General features: G+C 38.6%; 1 protein-coding gene across 1 annotated transcript; it reads left to right on the top strand.

Annotated features, from left to right (window-relative positions):
* Window positions 1-4,885: 4,885 nt before the first annotated feature.
* On the top strand, window positions 4,886-9,353 carry LOC102427541 (parkin coregulated gene protein homolog). The gene is given in 3 exon segments (XM_014459880.2): window positions 4,886-4,900; window positions 8,737-9,004; window positions 9,007-9,353. Coding segments are annotated over 3 exon segments (630 nt in total).
* Window positions 9,354-20,592: the final 11,239 nt, after the last annotated feature.

Genomic DNA, 20,592 nt, shown 5'->3' with positions numbered 1-20,592 from the left:
TCTTTCTCCCTCTCCCTTCCTCTCTGCAATCAATGAAAATATATTTTTTTTAAAAAATTATTCATTATACAAAAAAAGTCATTAGTTTTATTTTGTTTGTGTTGTAAGCAAAATATTCTATGGTTGGTATTACATGTAATTGACTGGGACCTGTGACTCCAGAATTTGTACTTAAATATTTCTATCTCTGTTTACTCATTGCATATCAAGTATAGTACCTGATTAGAAATGCTACATATAGAATTCTGAGGTGCATTGTGATATTGCTAAGCTTTCAGACACCCAAGTGGATGTTTTCATCTTGAGTGTGTGAAATGTCTTCCTGCTTACCTAATCGTAGTTGGTATGTCTTGACTTAGCATTGAAACAACCAATTTAGCAGCCAATAGATGGCAGTGGAAGTATTTAAAACATATTCTTTATCTTTTCCATTCCATGAATATGATTATTTCTGAAAGTAAATGACAATTCATATAATAAAATTAAAAACAAAGGTACATTCAGGATGTTCATGTTGAAGACACTAAATATTTAATTGTTGCATTCCTGTTGAAAATGTTAGCCCCCTAATGATAGGAAACAATGCTTTCTTTCTCTACCATGTTGTAACTTGTTAGTATGTCATTCAAAGTTATTTTAGCACTACCTGCTAGGATTGCTGGGGAAATCTTTAACTTACTTGGTATGTATGATGTCTGCATGGATTTGATTTTTGGTACTACTTTACTGCTTATGTGATCCTGGTAGGGTGAGGATTACTGAGACATGTAATTAAGTATTTTTATTACTGGTCCTCAACTGAATTTTTCTAAAGCCAACTTCACAAGTAATCTTTTCATTCTCTATAGTAAACAAGCCCATAAAATGTTCAATGAATCATGCAGAGTAAAAGAGAAAATAAATTATAGTACTTCAGCGCAGACAGCACTGAACAGACTAATCCATTTATAGAATGGGACTAATTTCCCTCTAAAATTGGCTAGCAGCAGGCTTGATTATGTAGATTTGGTATAAAAAGATTCCATGTGGAGTTCTGTGGGAATGCCACCTACATAGGAAGCCAAACAGACACTATATATTTTGTTAAATGAGATCCAGTGTCTATGCCCCAATCTTTGACTCTTTTTTTCTTTCTTTCTCAGTTACATCAAGTGTCACACAAAGCCAGGTATCCAGGTGAGATTTTCCAAAAAGTGTTATCAGCATGATACATTAAAGCTATTCCATCTTCAATTACACCCCACTACTTTTACAATGCTCTGTCCTAAAACTATTGAAGAAGCCATTGCTTTCATCTAAAACAAGCATAAATCATTGTTTTGTAAAAATTCAGCACTGAATGAAACACGTTGCTAGAGAAAAACCACATTTTAGTCTATTTGTTAATGCATAAAATAATAAAACATTTAAGTTGTAAGTGTGTTGATATTTTTAAATACTGTTTCTTTTATATGGAACATCATAAAATAAATGTATATGCACATATATTTATATTCATATACTATTTCATGATGATGTCTCTCATGTATGTACACATGAAATAGGAAAGTGTATCTGGATGGCCTATTACAGTGGTCGGCAAACTCATTAGTCAACAGAGCCAAATATCAACAGTACAACAATTGAAATTTCTTTTGAGAGCCAAATTTTTTAAACTTAAACTATATAGGTAGGTACATTGTTATTAACTTAATTAGGGTACTCCTAAGCTGGCCTTTGCTAAAAACGTCCTCAATCTGATTGTGGTACGTTCACTGAGGTCGACCCCTTCCAACTCTCCCATCCACACTCGTCTTGTATACTTGTTTCATCTATCTCCTTTTGTTCACCCTCTCTATATGTCCAAACCATCTCAACGTACCTTTCTCAATCCTCGACACTACATCTTCTTTCACTCCACAACGTTCCCTAAAATTAACTTAATAAACTTTACTTAAAGTTTTAAGTCTTAGTTAGACTATAGGTACGTTGAATAAAACTTGATATCATACTTAATAACGATATTATTTATTGATAAAATTAAATTCCATACAATTTACCTTACAATATCCATAAAATTAAATCATGACAATGACTGACAAACACTAATGTGAACAGTGGCCTTGCATCTCCTTGGAAAGTTTGGGTAAGTCAGGTTTGTATGTTGTTGTTTTTAATTTTAGGCATGATTCCAGGTTCTCATCAATAAGACGACTTCTCAATTTACTCTTGATAAGGTTCATGCTTGAAAATGATTGTTCGCATAAATATGTAGACCCGAATAAGGAAAGAACAGAAACACTAGTTTTTTCAGTTGATTATATGAGTCAGGAATACTATTCCAGGTGTTAAAAATCAACATATCTTCCTTCTCCAGGTCTTTCAAAGCAGACCACTTGTGCTGTGAACTGTATGTGCGCGCCCGCACATGGTATTTTGTGGAAGAGCCACACTCAAGGGGCCAAAGAGCCGCATGTGGCTCACGAGCCGCGGTTTGCCGACCACTGGCCTAATACAATGCCTGGTTAGTTTTTGAGTAACTACTAAAATAAGTTACAGGACAATCAGCTAAAATAATGTGTTGCCTATTCAAATACAAAATAAGTATTTTTATAAATAATGTTTATTCAACCCACACGCACCTCACTTTACAAAACCATTATTTTTTTAATGTTTTTATTGATTTTTAGAGAGAGAGGAAGGGATAAAGATAGAGAGATAGAAACATCATCAATCAGAGTATGCTTTCTACCCTTCTGCGTGATCCCTGTCCCCTGGTAATCCTACCACTAAACCCTGTGTTTAAGCAGTGCACACTCAGTCCTCTTCTCAGAGCTGGTTCATTTAGAAGAATGCTCTTGCTTTACATCATTCCTTTAATATATATATATATATACACATACATATATATATTTTTTTTTTCAGAGAGAAAGGGTGAGGGAGAGATAGAAACATCAATGACAGCGAATCATTGATCAGCTGCCTCTTGCACACCCCACACTGGGGATCAAGCCTGCAACCCGGGTATATGCCCTGACTGGGAATCGAACCATGACCTCCTGGTTCATAAGTGGATGTTCAACCATTGAGCCACACCATCAGGGCCATCATTTATTAATGGAGAAACTTCTCAGGTAGTGTCTCAAAGACATCCCAGGGTTTTAACCCTGGGGCTATGGATAGAAATGTCTAATAACTAACTGATTATAATTAGTTATAGGCATTAGTAATTGGATGATTCAAAGAGACATATGGATTCTACCCTTGTCATTACCAAAGGCAATGAATCATTTCTGAATAAGACAGGTCATGGAGTAGGGGTGTACCTACACCCCCACCTCTGCCTCTTCTGCCAGCACTCCCCTTGATAAAGTGCCTTTCACATATCTGTCCTTCAGCAAACGTTTGCATAATGAAAGCTTGGACTCCAGATGATCCACTCTGTAAGAATATAGCCTCTAATCATATCTCGCATCTTCAAGTCATATCCCAATCTGCAGTAAGTATGTAATGCTCAGAATGCACACTCCTCTGACTCTCCTTAAAAATATTCCTTAGGTGCAGTTCTAATAATAGCATGTGATTAATATCCATTTCAACTCCTGCCATATTTCTGGTTTGGAAATATCTGAACCTTGAAAAAGTCTTGTTCATCTTTACCTTCTGACAAAAAACTGTTGGCCTAACTTGATGTTTTCATGGTTACCTAATAGAGGCTAGGCTAAGCACACTTCAGGTAGGCACTTGATGGATAGTTTGGGGAATAATCACCCACTATTTCAGAAGCTGTGATCATGAATGTCTTTTCTAAATCATTTGGCTTTTTAAAAAAAATCTATGTATTTCCAAAGAACAGATTAGAAAATTTTGATTACACCATATGATTAGTAGATAATTATCTTCTGGCTTTAATTCTAATACCACCATTTACTATTAAAGTCAGAAAACAGATGAGCAGACATAAGGAAAAATACATATGCACATGCCAATCAAATATCCCTGTTTGACATATTTTGGCATATACACTTCTGGTTTTCATAAAAATAATAAAACTGTGAAAATCATCTTTCATATAACCCGACCAGGAATGGCTCCAAAGAAGCAAATGCTTATTTAAGCTACGCTTTAAATAAATGTATGCCTGACTTACTGTCTTAGTCTGCTTAGGCTGCTATATAACAAAATACCATAGACTGGGTGGCTTATCTACAACAGAAATTTGTTGCTCATAGTCTGGAGACTGAGAAGTCCAAGACCAAGGCACCAGCATGGTTGTCTTCTAGTGAAGGCTCTCCTGCTGGTTCATTAGCCAGTGCCTTCTCTCCATGTCCTCGGTTGGTGGAAGGAACTAGGGATGTCTGCAGCCACTTTCATAGGGCACTAACCCATTCATGATGGCTCCACCCACATGGCTTAAGCACCTCCCAAAGGCACCTCCTACTAATACCATCACATTGGAATTAGTATTTCAATATATGAATTTTAAAGAGACACATTCAGATCATAGCACTTACCAAAATTATGTCATGAAACTAGGACTAAAACCCAAAATTTAATCAACCAACACTTTTTATATGTATTTTTGTATTAAGTTCATTACAATAGATGAAGGTAAAAAAATACCTATCCTGATTAGGAAAATTTCGAGTGCCAATTTATGTAAGTACATAGTGTTAGGTTGTATATGTGTGTGTGTATGCACGCACAAGCATGCATGTTTGGTGTCTATCATGTGGATGAGGGAGAAAATGAAGTGTGGGAATAGGTACGAATAAGACACAATTCCTGCCCTAAAAACTCTTTTTTGCCTTAAAAGCAGTTAAATAAGGAAAACGTATTTTCACTTCTGTGTAAGTGATTTTGATTAATATTTGCTTAAGCACTGAAATAGAGAAACTGTCATCTTATGAAAAATTCAGTTGCCTTCAGTGCAACTCAGCAGTTCTTTTACCCATATCTAATTGACTTCCTACTGCATTTCCTACCAGAGTAATTTCAAATTTCCTCTAATCTTCTCAAATGACCTGATCTACTCATTTTCCTCCCCTCCAAGCAGACAACCCCTGCATTGACTTTATTTAGATTAAGATAATCAGATAAGAGTTCCCTTCGCTATCTTTCCCTTCCCCCAAAATTGTCTCTGGGTTATCACCCATGAATGTCCTTAGTTCCTCTTTCTCGAGATGAAGCTTGTTCTGCTGATAACAGTCCTGTGCTCCTCCCTGTCCCTGAGCGGTTTCTCTGCTGTTCTCGGCTCTGCTCTGAGTCGAAGAAGACTAGCCTGTTGCAACTACATCACTCAGCCACTCCCATATTCTGGTTTTTGGTTGGGTTTGGACAATGGCAAGCAGTAGAAGGAAATCAGAGGGTGGGAGGAAGAAGCTACCAGGCAATTTATTTCCCCACCCTTGTCCTTTGCCCATTTATTTTAACATTTATTCATTCACTCACACATGGCCCTTTCCTGCTTCACTGCATATGTGCTCTGGCTCAGCTCTCACTTGAACTTCTCTAAACCCTTTATTCCCTCCCTTGCCCCCTCCAGTCATAGGGACTTTCTGCTGTTATAAGTCCCTGGGCACCTCACCAATTCTTCCTGTTCCTTTAATCCTGTTCTCACCTCTAGATAATCCAGCCTTTGAACTTGCCATCTGCATCCAGGTGGCCCCTTGACTGATGCAAGCTACTTTCACCTTCATTAGGTCCAATCTGCAACTGTCTCTTTTTACCTGGCTCACAATTTTACTTTTTTTTTTTCTTTCACTCATTAGTACATATGTTCAAATTTTATCAATATTGGGACACCCCCTTCCTTCTTACTCTTTCAAGGTGTTGCCCTGTGGTAAACTTGCAACCCTTTCTTCAGAGTTGTCCACAGACATTTAAATGTGGTGTCTGCTTCCGTAACTGTTCTAATAGAATTATGTCTTATTTCTTACTAATATGGAACAAAGTTATGAAAACATAGATGTCCAGCTTCACAAACTGATGGGGAAAACCCCTTTAATTCCTAGAACACAGCAGATCCCCAGAAGCTTCCTACACAGGCTTTCCTGATCGTATGCCCCTCCTACTTCCTGCAAAAATAACTATCCCTCTTTACGTTAGAGTTTTACTACCTAAATGTTCATCAATAATAATAAAAAAAAGTTAATTTTGTTGTTTTTGAATTTTATGTATGAAATCATAAAGGTAATTTTCTTACTGTGTTGGCTTCTTTTCCTTAACTTTATGCTTTTAAGATCCAGAAGTGTTTCTGTATGCATATATAGTCTGTTTCCATTGCTGTTTAGGACTCCATCATATGCATATACTATTATTTCTTTATTTTACAGTTGTTGGCAGTTTTGAACCATGCACTATGAACTTTCAAGTGCATGTATCCTAATGACCATAAGCAAGCATTTCCATGGGGTGTATGACTAGGCATGAAATAGGCTGGGTCATATTATGTCTGTCTTCCAGGTCTACTAGAAATGGCCAATTGTTTTCCAAAGTGAACTTAACAGTTCACTCTTCCACCAGCAAATTATGAAAATCCCTGTTGATTTATATTTTTGTCAACACTATTAGCACACACTATTGGATTTTTGCCATTTTATTTGTTGATGTGTTATATCTTATTGTGACTTTAGGTTGCATTTATTTCCTTGATTGCTGGTAAGATTACGCATATCTTGAAGTGCTTTTTAATATTTTTGCCCATTTTCCTTTTTTTGTGCCCTTTTCTTGTTGCATTTTGAAAATTTTTAATATATTCAGAATATGAGCCCTTGTCGGGGTGGCACAGTTGATTGGAGCATCATCCCATACACCAAGAAGGTTGTGGGTTCGATTCCTAGTCAAGGCACATACCTAGGTTGTGGGTTCCATCCCTGGTCAGGGCATGTATGAGAAGCAACTGATTAATGTTTCCCTCACATCAATGTTTCTCTCTCTCTCTCTCTCTCTCTCTCTCTACGCCCCCCCATTCCTTTCTTTTTAAAAATCAATTAAAAAACATATCCTTGGGTGAGGATGAAAACATATATATGGTGTCCCCCCAAAATGTATACACACAGTTTGAATAATTAGAAAGGCAGTGTTTATTAAACTACATTTCATTTTATCAGCTGTTAAAGTGCGTATATATATTTTGAGGAACACCCTGTAGATATTCAGAATATGAGATTTTAGTAGTTACATGTATTTGCAAATATATTTTTCTTATTCTTAGATTTCCCTTTTTACTCTTTAAGTACAATTCATTGATGAACATGAGTTCTTAATTTTAATGTAGTCCATTTGTCAATTTTTCTGTTTTTGCTTAATTCGTGTTGTTTTAATAAACCAGTCCTACTCCCAGACTCTTATTGAGAGACTACTATATTATATTCTTGAACTTTTATTGATGCTCTTCACATTAGGTCTAAAGTTTCTCTAAAATTGAATGTTTATGTGTGTGTATTAGGTAAGATAGGGGTTTATTTAATTTTGTGTTTTGCTTATGGATAACCAGTTTTTGCAAAAATATTTATTTAAAAGATTATTTCCCCTCAATGTGTTACAAAACTACCAGTGCTAAATATCAAAAGTCATATTTGTGTGATGTGGTTCTGAGCTTCTATTTGGCTCCATTCATACCTTGGTGTCTCCTTTCACTAATACTACCTGCTCTGAATTACTGTGTCTTTGTCGTTATTTTTGAAATTTGTAGAGCAAGTCCTATACCCTTGATCTTTTTCTTCAAGCTGTCTCTGGTCTCAGATATTTTTGGCCCTGTGTATTTCCACACAAATTTTGAATTTGCTTTCAAGTTCTTAAAAATAATAAAGCAACTATTTGTATTTGGATACTAATTGCAATGACTCTATATGTCAATTTGGAGAGAGTTGATACAATTCCAATATTGAATTGTCCAACCCCAGAACAAAAAAGGTGAAACACGTTGTGAATTTGTGTATTAGCTTTGCACAGGGCCATGCTAATCTCTGCATTGTTCTAATACAGATTTATTGCAATTGGAGAATAGGAGTGGGTAAGTTAGAACTAGAGTTAGTAGTCAAAATGTGGGCTGTTTGAGCCCGGCCAGTGTGGCTCAGTGGTTGAGCATCCACCTATGAACCCAGAGTTCACAGTTTGATCCCCAGTAAAGGGTGTGCAGGAGGCACCCTATCAATGATTCTCTTTCATCATTGATGTTTCTATCTCTCTCTCCTTCTCCCTTCCTCTCTCTGAAATCAATAAAAAACATATTTTTTAAAATGGGCTGCTTGGATTTGAGGTTTTAGAGGTGATCGGTGAGGAAAAGGTCAGAAGTATAACCAGGGGAGTAGGTAGCTGAAAGGTGGTGGAAGAAACAATTATTAGAGATGAGAAGTCTGAGCCATTGAGAGTACAGGACCGGTGCTCTAGGCACCATTTTTGAGTTATAGAATCAGGATAATAGTACCTTCCACTGAGTATCATTGTTAGGTTTAAATAATGATACATATGTTCAAATTTTATCAATATTGGGACACCCTCTTCCTTCTTACTCTTTCAAGAATTTCGTGTCCGCATGGGCTCCTGCCACGCCCCAGGCCTGTGCTCGTTGGGGGAACGGCTGTCTCCACTGGCCCCGTCTGCGGGATGGGGGTGAGCGGGGATGAGCGGGCCTGTGCGAAGGGGCGTCCTGCCCAGGGTGGTGCTGCCTCCACCCCTGAGCTGCCACGGAGGCTCCAGCTGGCCACCTGCCACCTCAACCTGCGACCTCCGTCCCTCACCTGGACACGGCAGGTGAAAGGCCCGCCCAAGGCAGGTGCATTTAAGGAGAGACCGACCAAGCCCACAGCCTTCCGGAAATTTTACGAGCGCGGAGACTTCCCCATCGCCCTTGAGCATGACTTGAAAGGGAACAAGATCGCGTGGAAGGTGGAGATCGAGAAGCTGGACTACCACCACTACCTGCCCCTGTTTTTCGATGGGCTCTGCGAGATGACCTTTCCCTACGAGTTCTTCGCGCGGCAGGGGATCCAGGACCTGCTGGAGCACGGCGGGAGCAAGATCCTCCCGTCATCCCGCAGCTCATCATCCCCATCAAAAACGCCCTGAACCTCCGGAACCGGCAGGTCATCTGTGTGACGCTCAAGGTCCTGCAGCACCTGGTGGTGTCGGCCAACATGGTGGGCGAGGCCCTGGTGCCCTACTACCGTCAGATCCTCCCCATCGTGAACATCTTTAAGAACATGAACCTGAACTCCGGGGACGGCATCGACTACAGCCAGCAGAGGAGGGAGAACGTGGGCGACCTGATCCAGGAGACGCTGGGGGCCTTCGAGCGCTACGGGGGAGAAGAGGCGTTCGTCAACATCAAGTACATGGTGCCCACCTACCAGTCCTGCCGGCTCAACTAGCCGCCGGCCGCCGGGCGGGGCGCCGGGGGAGGGGTCCCCCGTGCTCCGGTCATGGGTCTGCGCGGGGCTCCTCTCCTTCTCCGACTCCTCCAGCCGCTGGGACAGTGGCCTCCTCGGCCGGGCGCTTGCCCGCTGGGAGCAAGGCTTCCCGATACATAAATAGTGCCTGTTTCTTAGATTACAATAGTGTCCTGTGCTCATTTGTCCCCGAGGAGCAGTGCCCCTTTCTGCAGCCCTGACAGAATAGGAGTCCCAGCTCAGCCTCCACTGTATAGACAATAAACGACAATTAAAAAAACAAAAACAAACCTGAAGTGTTTTTACGCAGGTATAGGTATGAAATCATATGTTATAGGATAACCATTCTTTTGGCAGCCTATTAGCTTCCTATATCTTTGTTGTTTTTTTTAAAATCATCTTTATTTGGAGATTGTATTAGTGATTTATATCACTAAACATTTAGTGTTTAGTGATATAAAACACTAAAAACAGTGTGTGGAATATTGTAGGTGTTCACTAAATATCAGCTACTGTTTTTTGTAACTTTTGCTAATTTCCTCTTTTGTAATTAAGGAGGACTTGTTTCTCAGAAAGCGTCCTGAGCGTATGTGCTACTGAAATTTAGGCTTTCTCCTCGGAGCATGAGCTGGACAGCATTTGAAAAGGGGCAAGTGAGACACATGGATATAACTATGTTTTAAAATCTATATTTAGGCAGTAAATTTAGAGAGAGAATAAGACACAGCAACTCAAGATATGTGTTAGACAAGTATGGGCTCCTTCAGTGAACCATAAATAACATTAGTTCAAAAACATTGAACTAAAAACTATAAAATAGCACATAGCTAGTTGTTTCATTGTCAATGTATTACAAAATGTCTCTTTAGATGCCATGTTATAAAATAAGCATAATCTGTATAAACGGGTCAGTGCTAGTGTTTATTCTTCATGCAATTTCAATCTTTCCAAACATGATAAAACAAAAAGACAAAAGTCAAAACTTCAACTCCTCTGAACACCTCAAGAAAAGCCTAATAATAGACAGATGTTGTGATTTCACTTCATAGTTATTCTACTTTCTAAACATTCTGATTTCAGGAAAGATTGGCATATAATACACACAGAGCAGTTCTTAGAAAGATGATCTAAGAGACAGATGTGCTGATTAAATGTACACCAATGTAATAGCATACAGCCTTCTTAGAAGCATCGCATTTATAGTATAAAGATAGTGCAGCTTCAGAAAAACCCCTAAGAATTACATAGGAAGACACACATTCTATGTCGTATCAGTGCAAATACGAACAGAACCAGTGGAAGTGAAGACATAAAAATATTACCTATCATCTACCCAGAAGAAATACAGGTAGGAAGTTGGATAGGGGCCACCAATGTTAAATCCTTCCCACTGTGCAAATAGCAAAATCTTAGAGCCACCTGTCTTCAAGTACATAATTCAAACCTCCCTAGTCATTCCCAAGATCACCAGGGGGGAAAAGTAGCCACTGTGGAAATTGTTAAATTGGGAACCAAGTTGCGGACATTAAGGCGGATATTTTGGAATTAGATTCTGCGGGAGGATGCAGGCATGACCAATTCGGTGGTTAACACTTTGCTGGCCTGAATGCTTATTAGTCTGGCCTTGCCTTCCTGAGCACATGCAGGAGACCGCCCCTGAAGCAGAGAGCAGCCCGGCCTGTGGTAAATACTAGGACCTTATCACACAACGGGGAGGAAGGAAGTCCGTAAATGTCCTTCTCGCCCACAAGTACATTAATATCAGTACACTGCCCTCAATTCCCTGGCAAGGGCATGTTTGAACCTCATTTAGATCTGTAATTGCTTTCTTTGTTACTTATTTCTTAGAGTTTTCAGGTTGGTGAGTAGCATGTGACTAAATGCTTGATCCTTGTCTGACTGATCCCAAACATTCTCAGTCCCTTCTGACCTTGTTTTTTCTTATTCATTCACTCACCAAATCTTTATTTGGCACCACCGATGTGCTAGGTACTATGTTGGCTGTTATCTATGTCGGTGAATAAAATAGATATTCTCCACGATTTTATAGAATTAATAGTTCTGGGATAGTTATTCAGTTCCTGTAGCTTCCTCCTCTCGCCTTCTCCTTAGCAGTATATCCCATGACACTTATCATTGCTTTGCAAACAGTAAATGTTTCTGTAAATGTGTGCTCATCAGGAAATTAAAAGAAGAGGTTGAAAGGGCATTTGGAGCTCAGAAATTAGAAGAAAGTTTAAATTATTTTTCTAAAGCAAGTGTTTACCTCTTCTTCTTCTTTTGTTTTTTAATCATTCTCTGAGGCTCGAAAACTGCTGTGGCTGCAAGAACACTCCCAAGGGGGTGGTCATCTATTCTGCATTAGGGATGCCAGTGCTATGCTCCATTAGTGTGGCGGCCCATGTGCTGACTGTGCTCAGAGAGGAAAAAACAAACTGAAGTGAGTGTGATTAGAAATTATTAATTTAGTATTAGGACAAAAGAGTCTCATTATTTCTGCTGCTTGCTGCATGGATCTGATAGTAAGAGTCCAAGCACCCATCACTTATTTTCCCAATGACCCTTAATCCGACTTTAGGTTTGTTCATCTTTTAACATTTATTAATTGCATTTTAAAACAAATTAATTTTGGTTAAGCAAGCAATTTTCATGAATAGAAAAATAATTGCAGGGTAGTGATTTTTATCTGTTGGATATGTGAATTACTTTGTCTTTGGAATAAGTTTATTGATAGGGTCTTCTGACTATAGTGCTATATAATTGCACTCAGGTCTAATATATTTTTAAAAGTAAAAAATATTTTATTTATTTATTATTACTTTTTAATCCTCACCAGAGGATATTTTTCCCATTGATTTTTAGAGAAAGTTGAGAAGGAGAGGGAGAGACAGAGAGAGAGAGAAACATCAATGTGAGAGAGACACATTGACTGGTTGCCTCACTCATGCACCCGGAACAGGGCCAGGGATTGAGCCTGCAACCAAGGCACCCTGCAACTGAGACAGGTACCCTTGACTGGAATGGAAACTGGGAGCCTTCAGTCCAAGGGCCAATCCTTTATCCACTGAGCAAAACTGGCTAGGGTGTAAAAAATATTTTAAATGGCTGTCCTTTATAATACATACATATAGTATATCTCCTAGATAATAAAAGACTAATATGCAAATTGTCCGAACAGCAAAACTACCATTTGCTATGACACACACTGACTACCAAGGGGCAGATGCTCAATGCAGGAGCTGCCCCCTGGTGGTCAATGCACTCCCATAGGGGGAGTGCTGCTCAGCCAGAAGCCAGGCTCATGGCTAGCAAGAGCAGCAACAGTGGCGGGAGCCTCTCCCACCTCCACAGCAGCGCTAAGGACCCCTCAGGGAATGTCTGCTGAGGGGTCTTGGACTGCGAAAGGGCACAGGCCAGGCTGAGGGACCCCTCCCTTCAGTGCACGAATGTCATGCACTGGGCCTCTAGTATATATATATATAATTTGCTGACATCAATATGTCTATAATGTTAATTTATTTTGTAAAAAAAAATCCAGTTACGTTGACTTAAATCAACTAATACAATCTCCAAATAAAGATGATTTTAAAAAAACAACAAAGATATAGGAAGCTAATAGGCTCCCAAAAAGAATGGTTATCCTATAACCTATGATTTCATACCTATACCTGCATAAATATCCTCAGTTGCTTGGGCATTGTCCTGGGCACTCAAAGGTGGTCAGTTTCACTCCCAGTCATGGCACATGCCTGGGTGTGGTCTTCATCCCCTGTAGGGGGTGTGCAGGAGGCAGCTGATCAATGTTCTGCTCTCATATCCATATTTCACTCTCTCTCTCTCCCTTCCTCTCTCTACATATACATATATTAATATCCTACACCCTGCGTGGTTATAGGACAAGGTTAGCTCTAAAGTTGAGACAAGTTCAGTTAAGCTTGGAAAAGATGAGAGCACTCTCTGGAGAGTTTGAGAATGTAAGTTTATTTACTATGTAAAAGCAGTCCCAGATATGCAGAATATAGAGTAGGAATAAAGGGAAATGGAGAAATAGAACAAATTAGTCAATGAGAATTTGTTAAAGATAGAAGAATAAAGCCACTTACAATTTCACAGAACCAAAAATGGGGCGTGAGGCACAGTGGGAATATCTATCTTCGATTTCCCGAATAGACATCTTTCACATATTAGGCCCTCTATTCATTTCATAAATATATAGTGTCAACTCAATTGTAATGTCAACCCAGATAGTGACAGACCATGACTTTTGACTATGGCCCAAATACAGTGCAAGTAAGATGATGTAAAATGCTAATAGTGCCTGGCACAGAAAGTTCCATATAAGTGTTGGTGATTAGTATTATAGCAATTTTTTATCATTATTAGTATTACTAGTATTCTTCCCTTGGTTTGGAAAAAAGTAATGTTCTCCCATGGAAAATATAGTCTCTGTTCTTCTTTGATTTTGTTCTTCACATTTTTTTTTGTTAATCCTCACCCAAGGATACTTTTTCCATTGATTTTTAGTGAGAGTGGAAGGGAGGAGGAGAGAGAGAGAGGGAGAGAGAGAGAGAGGTGAGAGATATACATTGATTGGTTGCCTCCTGTATCCTCATCGACCAGGGCTGGGAAATGAACCTGAAACCCAAGTATGTGCCCTTGACTGTGAATTGAACCTGAGACCCTTTGGTGTGGGGGAAGATGCTCTACCGTTGAGCCACACTGGCCAAGACTGTTCACTTTTAGAGTTTTCCTCATACAGATCTTGCATATATTTTATTAGATTTATACCTAAGTATTTCATTTTGGGGGGCTAGATAATGTAAATGATAATTTATTTTCAAATTCTACCTGCTCATTGTTGGATATGAGAAAATCAGTTCATTTTTGTATATAAACTTTGTATCCTGCAAACTTGTTATAATCACTTATGAGTTATAGGAGTTTTTCAGTGAATTCTTTTGAATTTTCTATATGAATTATCATGTCACCTGTAAACAAAGACAGTCTTAATATCTTCCTTCCCAATCTGTATGCTTTATATTTTCTTTTTTACTTTATTGTATTAGTAAAGACCACAGTATAATCTTAAAGGAGTGGTAAAAGGGACATCCTTGTCTTGTACCTGTTCGTAGTGGGAAAGCTTCAAGATTCTTACCCATCCTATCTAATAAAGAGGTAACATGCAAACTGACCATCAGTCCAACACACAAGATGGCCACCCCCATGTGGACACAAAATGGCCACCACAAGATGGCTGGCAGGGCAGGGCAATTGTGGGCGATCAGGCTGGCAGGGGAGAGCAGTTGGGGGGGACCAGGCCAGCAGGGGAGGGCAGTTAGGGGCAATTGGGCCGGCAGGGGAGCAGTTAGGCATTGATCATGCTGGCAGGAGAGTGGTTAGGGGGTGATCAGGCTGGCAGACAGAAGCAGTTAGGGGAAATCAGGCAGGCAGGCAGGTGAGTGGTTGGGAGCCAGCAGTCCTAGATTGTGAGAGGGATGTCCGACTGGCCGTTTAGGCCCAATCCTGGTGGGATTAGGGGACATCCCTTTAGGGATCCCAGATTGGAGAGGGTACAGGCTGAGCTGATGGACACACACACCCCCCCTGCACTAATTTTGTGTACCAGGCCTCTAGTTAAGTATAATTTAACTATAGACTTTTAGGCTATTTGAAGATAGCCGTTATGAAGTTGAGAAAGTTTCCCTCTATTTTACTTAGATTTTTTGAGCACTTACTATGTATCAGACACTGAATTCAATACTGTTTTACTTCAAGCCTATAATTTTGGTAATATTATTTACCTTTTACAGTCATTTTGAGATATTCAACCACTTTACGAAGGCAACAGAATTAGTATTCTGACCTGGCAAGTTGCCAAATGATGCTTTCTTCATATCACAGTAGTCTCTGTGTCTGCTCTTACCTTATAATTCTTTATTTTCTTCTTTTATTTTTCTGTATCCTCCCACTAGAATAGTAGAAAATATGAGGGCAGGGAGTTCTCTGTTTTGTTCGCTATTTAATCCCCGGTGTCCAAAATTGTGGCTGGCCCATAATAGTTGCTAAACAAATAAATAAATTAGCCCTAGCTGGTTTGGCTCAGCGGATAGAGCACCGGCCTGCGGACTGAAGGGTCCCAGGTTCGATTCCGGTCAAGGGCATGTACCTGGGTTGCGGGCACATCCCCAGTAGGGGGCGTGCAAGAGGCAGCTGAATCGATGTTTCTCTCTCATCGATGTTTCTAACTCTCTATCCCTCTCCCTCTCCCTTCCTCTCTGTAAAAAAAAAAATCAATAAAATATGTATTTAAAAAAAAAATTAACTAGCAGATTGTATGTGTGTTCAGGCAGCCAATTCTGGTGACTAAGCTCATGAAAGAGTACTCACTGATACTCTCACACTATGGACCAAAAGTGATCAGGTAACTGCCTTTCTTGTGTTCCTATGGCTAAAGTATGGAGGAAGGTAGATGGTGCCCTATAGTAGAGCCACAATTCTGGCTTTGACAACATAGAATTACACTTAACTATCAGTATCATTGATTAAATCAGACTGTAAGGATTTAATGCAGAAAGAAAATTTGAAATAAATTTTAAAAATCCCTTTACCTATTTACAAAGGAGTTTAATTTAAAATCAGAGAACAAAGAGACTTTTGCTGTTACTCTAAACTTGTTGGCTGCTGTATGTCATCATTACTCCTGAGATCTTTCTATTATTTCAAAATCTGAAGTTAAAATTAGTAAGGGGATTTGAGTCTCTTATATTTCCCAGCTGGATTTTTTTTAAATCTGAAAGATTTGCATGTACACACTCAGGGTTTTAGTTCCATATTTTTAATGCCAGTTATGAAACGATCAAGTTACCGCACATAAGTTAATAAGTAGAGTTACAACAACAGGGCATTTGTGGCATTTCAACTAAATCAGAGACAAAAGTAATTATGTTTAGTTAGATTCAAAGTATGTGGCTGTTTAGAGTGAGTGAGTTCTGTAGTTCTTATCCAAGGTCAGTATAGATATCTCCCCATTTGTGTATTACTGGATGGCACTTTTACACTCATAATTAGCTATGTTCTACTACAAGCAATTGCTGTGTACAGCTTCCTGCCAGCTGATACTATACAGATAAGTTTGTTTAGAGCTGGTCCCATAGCAAAAAGATTCAAGAAATCACCCATATTAGTTTTGAAAAGTAATACAGGCCCTGGAAGATATATATGGGAGGGAAAAGGCACTGATAAAACTAGAGCATTTCATTTATGTTACTTATGTGCTTCTCCAGACAGTTATCCACGGAAACTACTTGACAAACTTAAAATCTGATAATATAATTCAAATTTATATTATTTTAAAAAAACACCCCAAACACTTGCTTTCTTCACGTAGCAAGCCAAAAGGATATATCCTTTGTTTCCCACCATAGTAAATGCCAATTACTGAGGACTTATTTGCCAATGACTTAGTAATGCTATTTCTTATCCTCATTACAAACATACAAATGGCAAAAATTTTGGCTTTTAAGAGGAAGCTAAGGGTTTGAAAACCTGGTTTGTCTGACTCCAAGGCATATATTCTACTTAATATTCACTTAAATGCAGATTGAATAGCATATGGTTAATAAAGTATGTGAGTGTTTTCAAAATGAAGGTCTGCTTCTTGGTCACCTAAAAAATATAATGAATGTCTTTTGATGATGATGAACTTCATGTCAAGCATTTGAGATTTTTTTCTAAAACTGAACATGCATTCTCTTTTTATACTGTTAAGCTATATTTTAGTATATCTCTTTCCTTTAATAATTATAATTGAAAAAATTAAGAGCAGGGATTGTCTTTCATGAAAAAGTAAAAAAAAAAAAAATGACTATATGCAATATCTTGAGGAGGAGAATATGAATTATTCTGTTACCAGTACAGCCAATTTTTCCATTCATTCTGGATATTCAATGCCAACAGTAACAAGACACTATACCAAGGAAGAATGCTGGTAATCCTATATAATCAAAGCCTAATATGCTAAGTGTCCGGTCGACTGGTGGGCCGTTCAACCAATCAAAGCGTAATATGTTAATGATATGCTAAGGCTGCTTAACCACTTGCTATGACGTGCACTGACCACCAGGGGGAAGATGCTCCAAAAGGTAGGTGAGCTTGCTGCTGGAGTCCAGCCGATTGGGACTGAGTGAGATGGATGGGACATGCCCTGGAACCCTTCTGCGGTCCCTCCTCGGCCCCAATCATGCACTGGTGGGGTCCCTCAGCCTGGCCTGCACCCTCTCACAATCCGGGACTCCTCAGAGGATGTCAGGGAGCCAGTTTCAGTCCGATCCCACAGGCAAGGCCGAGGGACCCCACTGGTGCACAAATTCGTGCACTGGGCCTCTCGTTTAATATAAGCTGTCTCATCAAGAGACCCCTATAACCTTATGAAAGTAAAACCATGCTTTCAGGTAAAATCTGATAAATACTAATTTCAACACTTAAATAAGTATTATTTTTCAAAGTACTGTGGCTTAGTAGAGTAAAATTTTTATAGTCTTTGGAGCTAGATTTTTAGTCTTTGGACCTGAGATCCAATCACCTGCCTGTTATTCTTTCTTTTATAAGGTCAACTGAGATAAATTATTTAACTGCCCTAGGCCTCCATAACAGTTATAGAACTTAACTCTTGTGATCATTAAATGAGATAGGGTATAGAGAAACCCTGGTAAATAATGGATGCTACCATTATTGTAATTGAGACAGAACTTTAGATACATCCCAGTTAAAATCTTTTATTTTTTCTGTCAAAAACAGTGAGAACTGAAGAGTTTTTTGGCATGGCCTAGGACCCATGACCATGACTCCTGATCTCTACTAGTTTAATGCTGAATAATTTGTATAAAAAAGAAAAAAATCTGATGGAGATAGTATGCCTTTAACTGGGGCCAGGTTCTGTTTTCACCTTCTCTCCCTCCCTGCCGGCCCATCTTTTCATTCTCCCTGCCCCCATCAGATCATTATACAGAACATTGAAAGTTGTATCAGACATTATCAAGGGAATGCGTGTGCTAGAGTGATTTTTTAATCTACAAATTAATGAGTGACTCACAGGTAGAAAAATAGCTGGAATTAGCTGGCCTCTCACATTGGTAAATCCTGCCTTTTTATCTGCCTTCTAGATTTTGTGTTAATAAGAACAGGCTGGTTCAGAACACCATTAACAGCAGAGGTAATTCACAGCCACACATTATCACTTAGATCTTTCTTCTGCTTCACAGCCCAGGAATGGCAGTCAGCTAATAATAAAGAACTCTGGATCATTTGGAAATGTCTATATAACCTTGATCTCTTCTATCTCAGGGAGATATTATCACTCTATTGTCCCTGAATGCACACTCAATTTCAAAGACAGTTTGACTCCTGGGGATTTGGGGAGGTCATGGCACTGGGGGGAGCCATTCTTTCAGAAATAAAGTTTCTTATTTTCAGACCTCTTGCTTCCATCATTAGGAAGCAGAAACCCTGACACTTCCACAATGGAGTCTATTAGGTGCTGCCTTTTCTGTAGATGTCATTAAATATACCCTTTCCTTTTTAGACTTCCTTTTGATCATCCTGATCCATATCTTTTTTTGTTTTGTTTCTGTAATACTCATAGCAAGGCTTCAAGCCAGGCTCATCACGTCATGATAGATTTTGTTACAACATGGATGTGATGAAAAGTGATGTTCCAAAATTCTGAATCAATATACTGCATCTAGACTTGATTACTAAAGTTGAATTAGATAACTAAGACTAATCTTACATCTAAAACGCTAATATAAATGGAAGCTCTAGTGAATAATAATTTTGCCAAATCAGAAAATTGTTTCTGAATATAATATTCCATTTTGTTATATATTTACTTACTTATTTGTTTATTTATAACAAATATTAAGATGTAACTAAAATTCATATTTCAGACATGCCTTGGTCCTTTAATTATCTATTCATTTTTTAAAAGAATATGATAAGATGACATTAACATAGGTGTCTTTATAGTGTTTACGGATATTGGGACCAATGAAGCTAATTTTTTAATACACTTTATAGAAATTTTGGAAAAAATACATCCCGATGTTAAAAGAAAAAAATTGAAGAAAATAGTTTTAAGAAGCTCACATTTTATTTAGATGAATGGCATGCCATGGTAAGAAAGCAAAGATAATAGAGTTTACTTCCATACCTATCCTAATACTCATATATCAAGTGATTTGGCACTCCACATAAAAACCACAGGCCACCCATCTGCAAAATACATTTCTCCATTATATCTGGAAGCTTGGTTTCATTATACTTAATACAGAGCCATATAACTATTTTTTATGGAAACTCTTTGGTCTGAGTTCAGTAACACATATTGTGTGCAAAAAAAGTCATCAGAAAGTAAATTGAATTAAGTAAAAAAATGTAAAAACATGTTTTACCTATTGACATAATAGAATGCTATACAACATAATGAATAAAAAAGAGCCTGGATTTTAAAACTCAACTTTGCCACTAAGAATTTGATGACCTGGGAAAAATTACCTAACTCTTCTCAATATCATTTTCTTTATCTTTAAAAATGAGGGTCGCCTGGCTGGTGTTGCTCAGTGGTTGAGCATCAACCTATGACCCAGAAAGTCACATTTCAATTCCCGGTCAGGGCATAGGCCTAGATTTCAGGCTCCATCCCCAGTGTGGGTCTTGGAGGAGGCAGCCAATCAATGACTCTCCCCCATCATTGATGTTTCTATCTCTCCCCCTCCTTTCCTCTCTGAAATCAATACAGAATATATTTCAAAAATAAAAAAATGAGGGTAACCAAAAATTACTTTTATCTATAACTATGTTTTACTAATTGCTTTTCCACTGTAGTGTTAAAGAAAGAAAATAAAGTTTATTTCTCAAGATTTGGAGCAGAGAAACTGAGGACTTCAGCAGGCATCTGTTGACTTTGGCATGCAAGAATCCCATATTCTCCTTCTGTAAATTTGGCCCAACGTGCAAGCACTGATTATATGGATCTGGGTAATGTGGCATGGGTCCATATCCTGTCCTCTTTTATGAGTACCCTCTCCATTCAAATACTTATTTTATAAAAGGGAGAAATATGAAGGTAGTTTAACTCAATGATCAGAGACTTCAGTGTCCACACATGACAAAGAATAAAGACTTTATATGATTAGCCCAAGAAAGTTACTAAACAAACAACAAT

The sequence above is a fragment of the Myotis lucifugus genome, unplaced genomic scaffold (genome assembly GCF_000147115.1).
Source record: "Myotis lucifugus unplaced genomic scaffold, Myoluc2.0 scaffold_119, whole genome shotgun sequence".
In the NCBI taxonomy this organism is placed as follows: domain Eukaryota; kingdom Metazoa; phylum Chordata; class Mammalia; order Chiroptera; family Vespertilionidae; genus Myotis; species Myotis lucifugus.
This window is presented reverse-complemented; position numbering and strand designations above follow the sequence as displayed.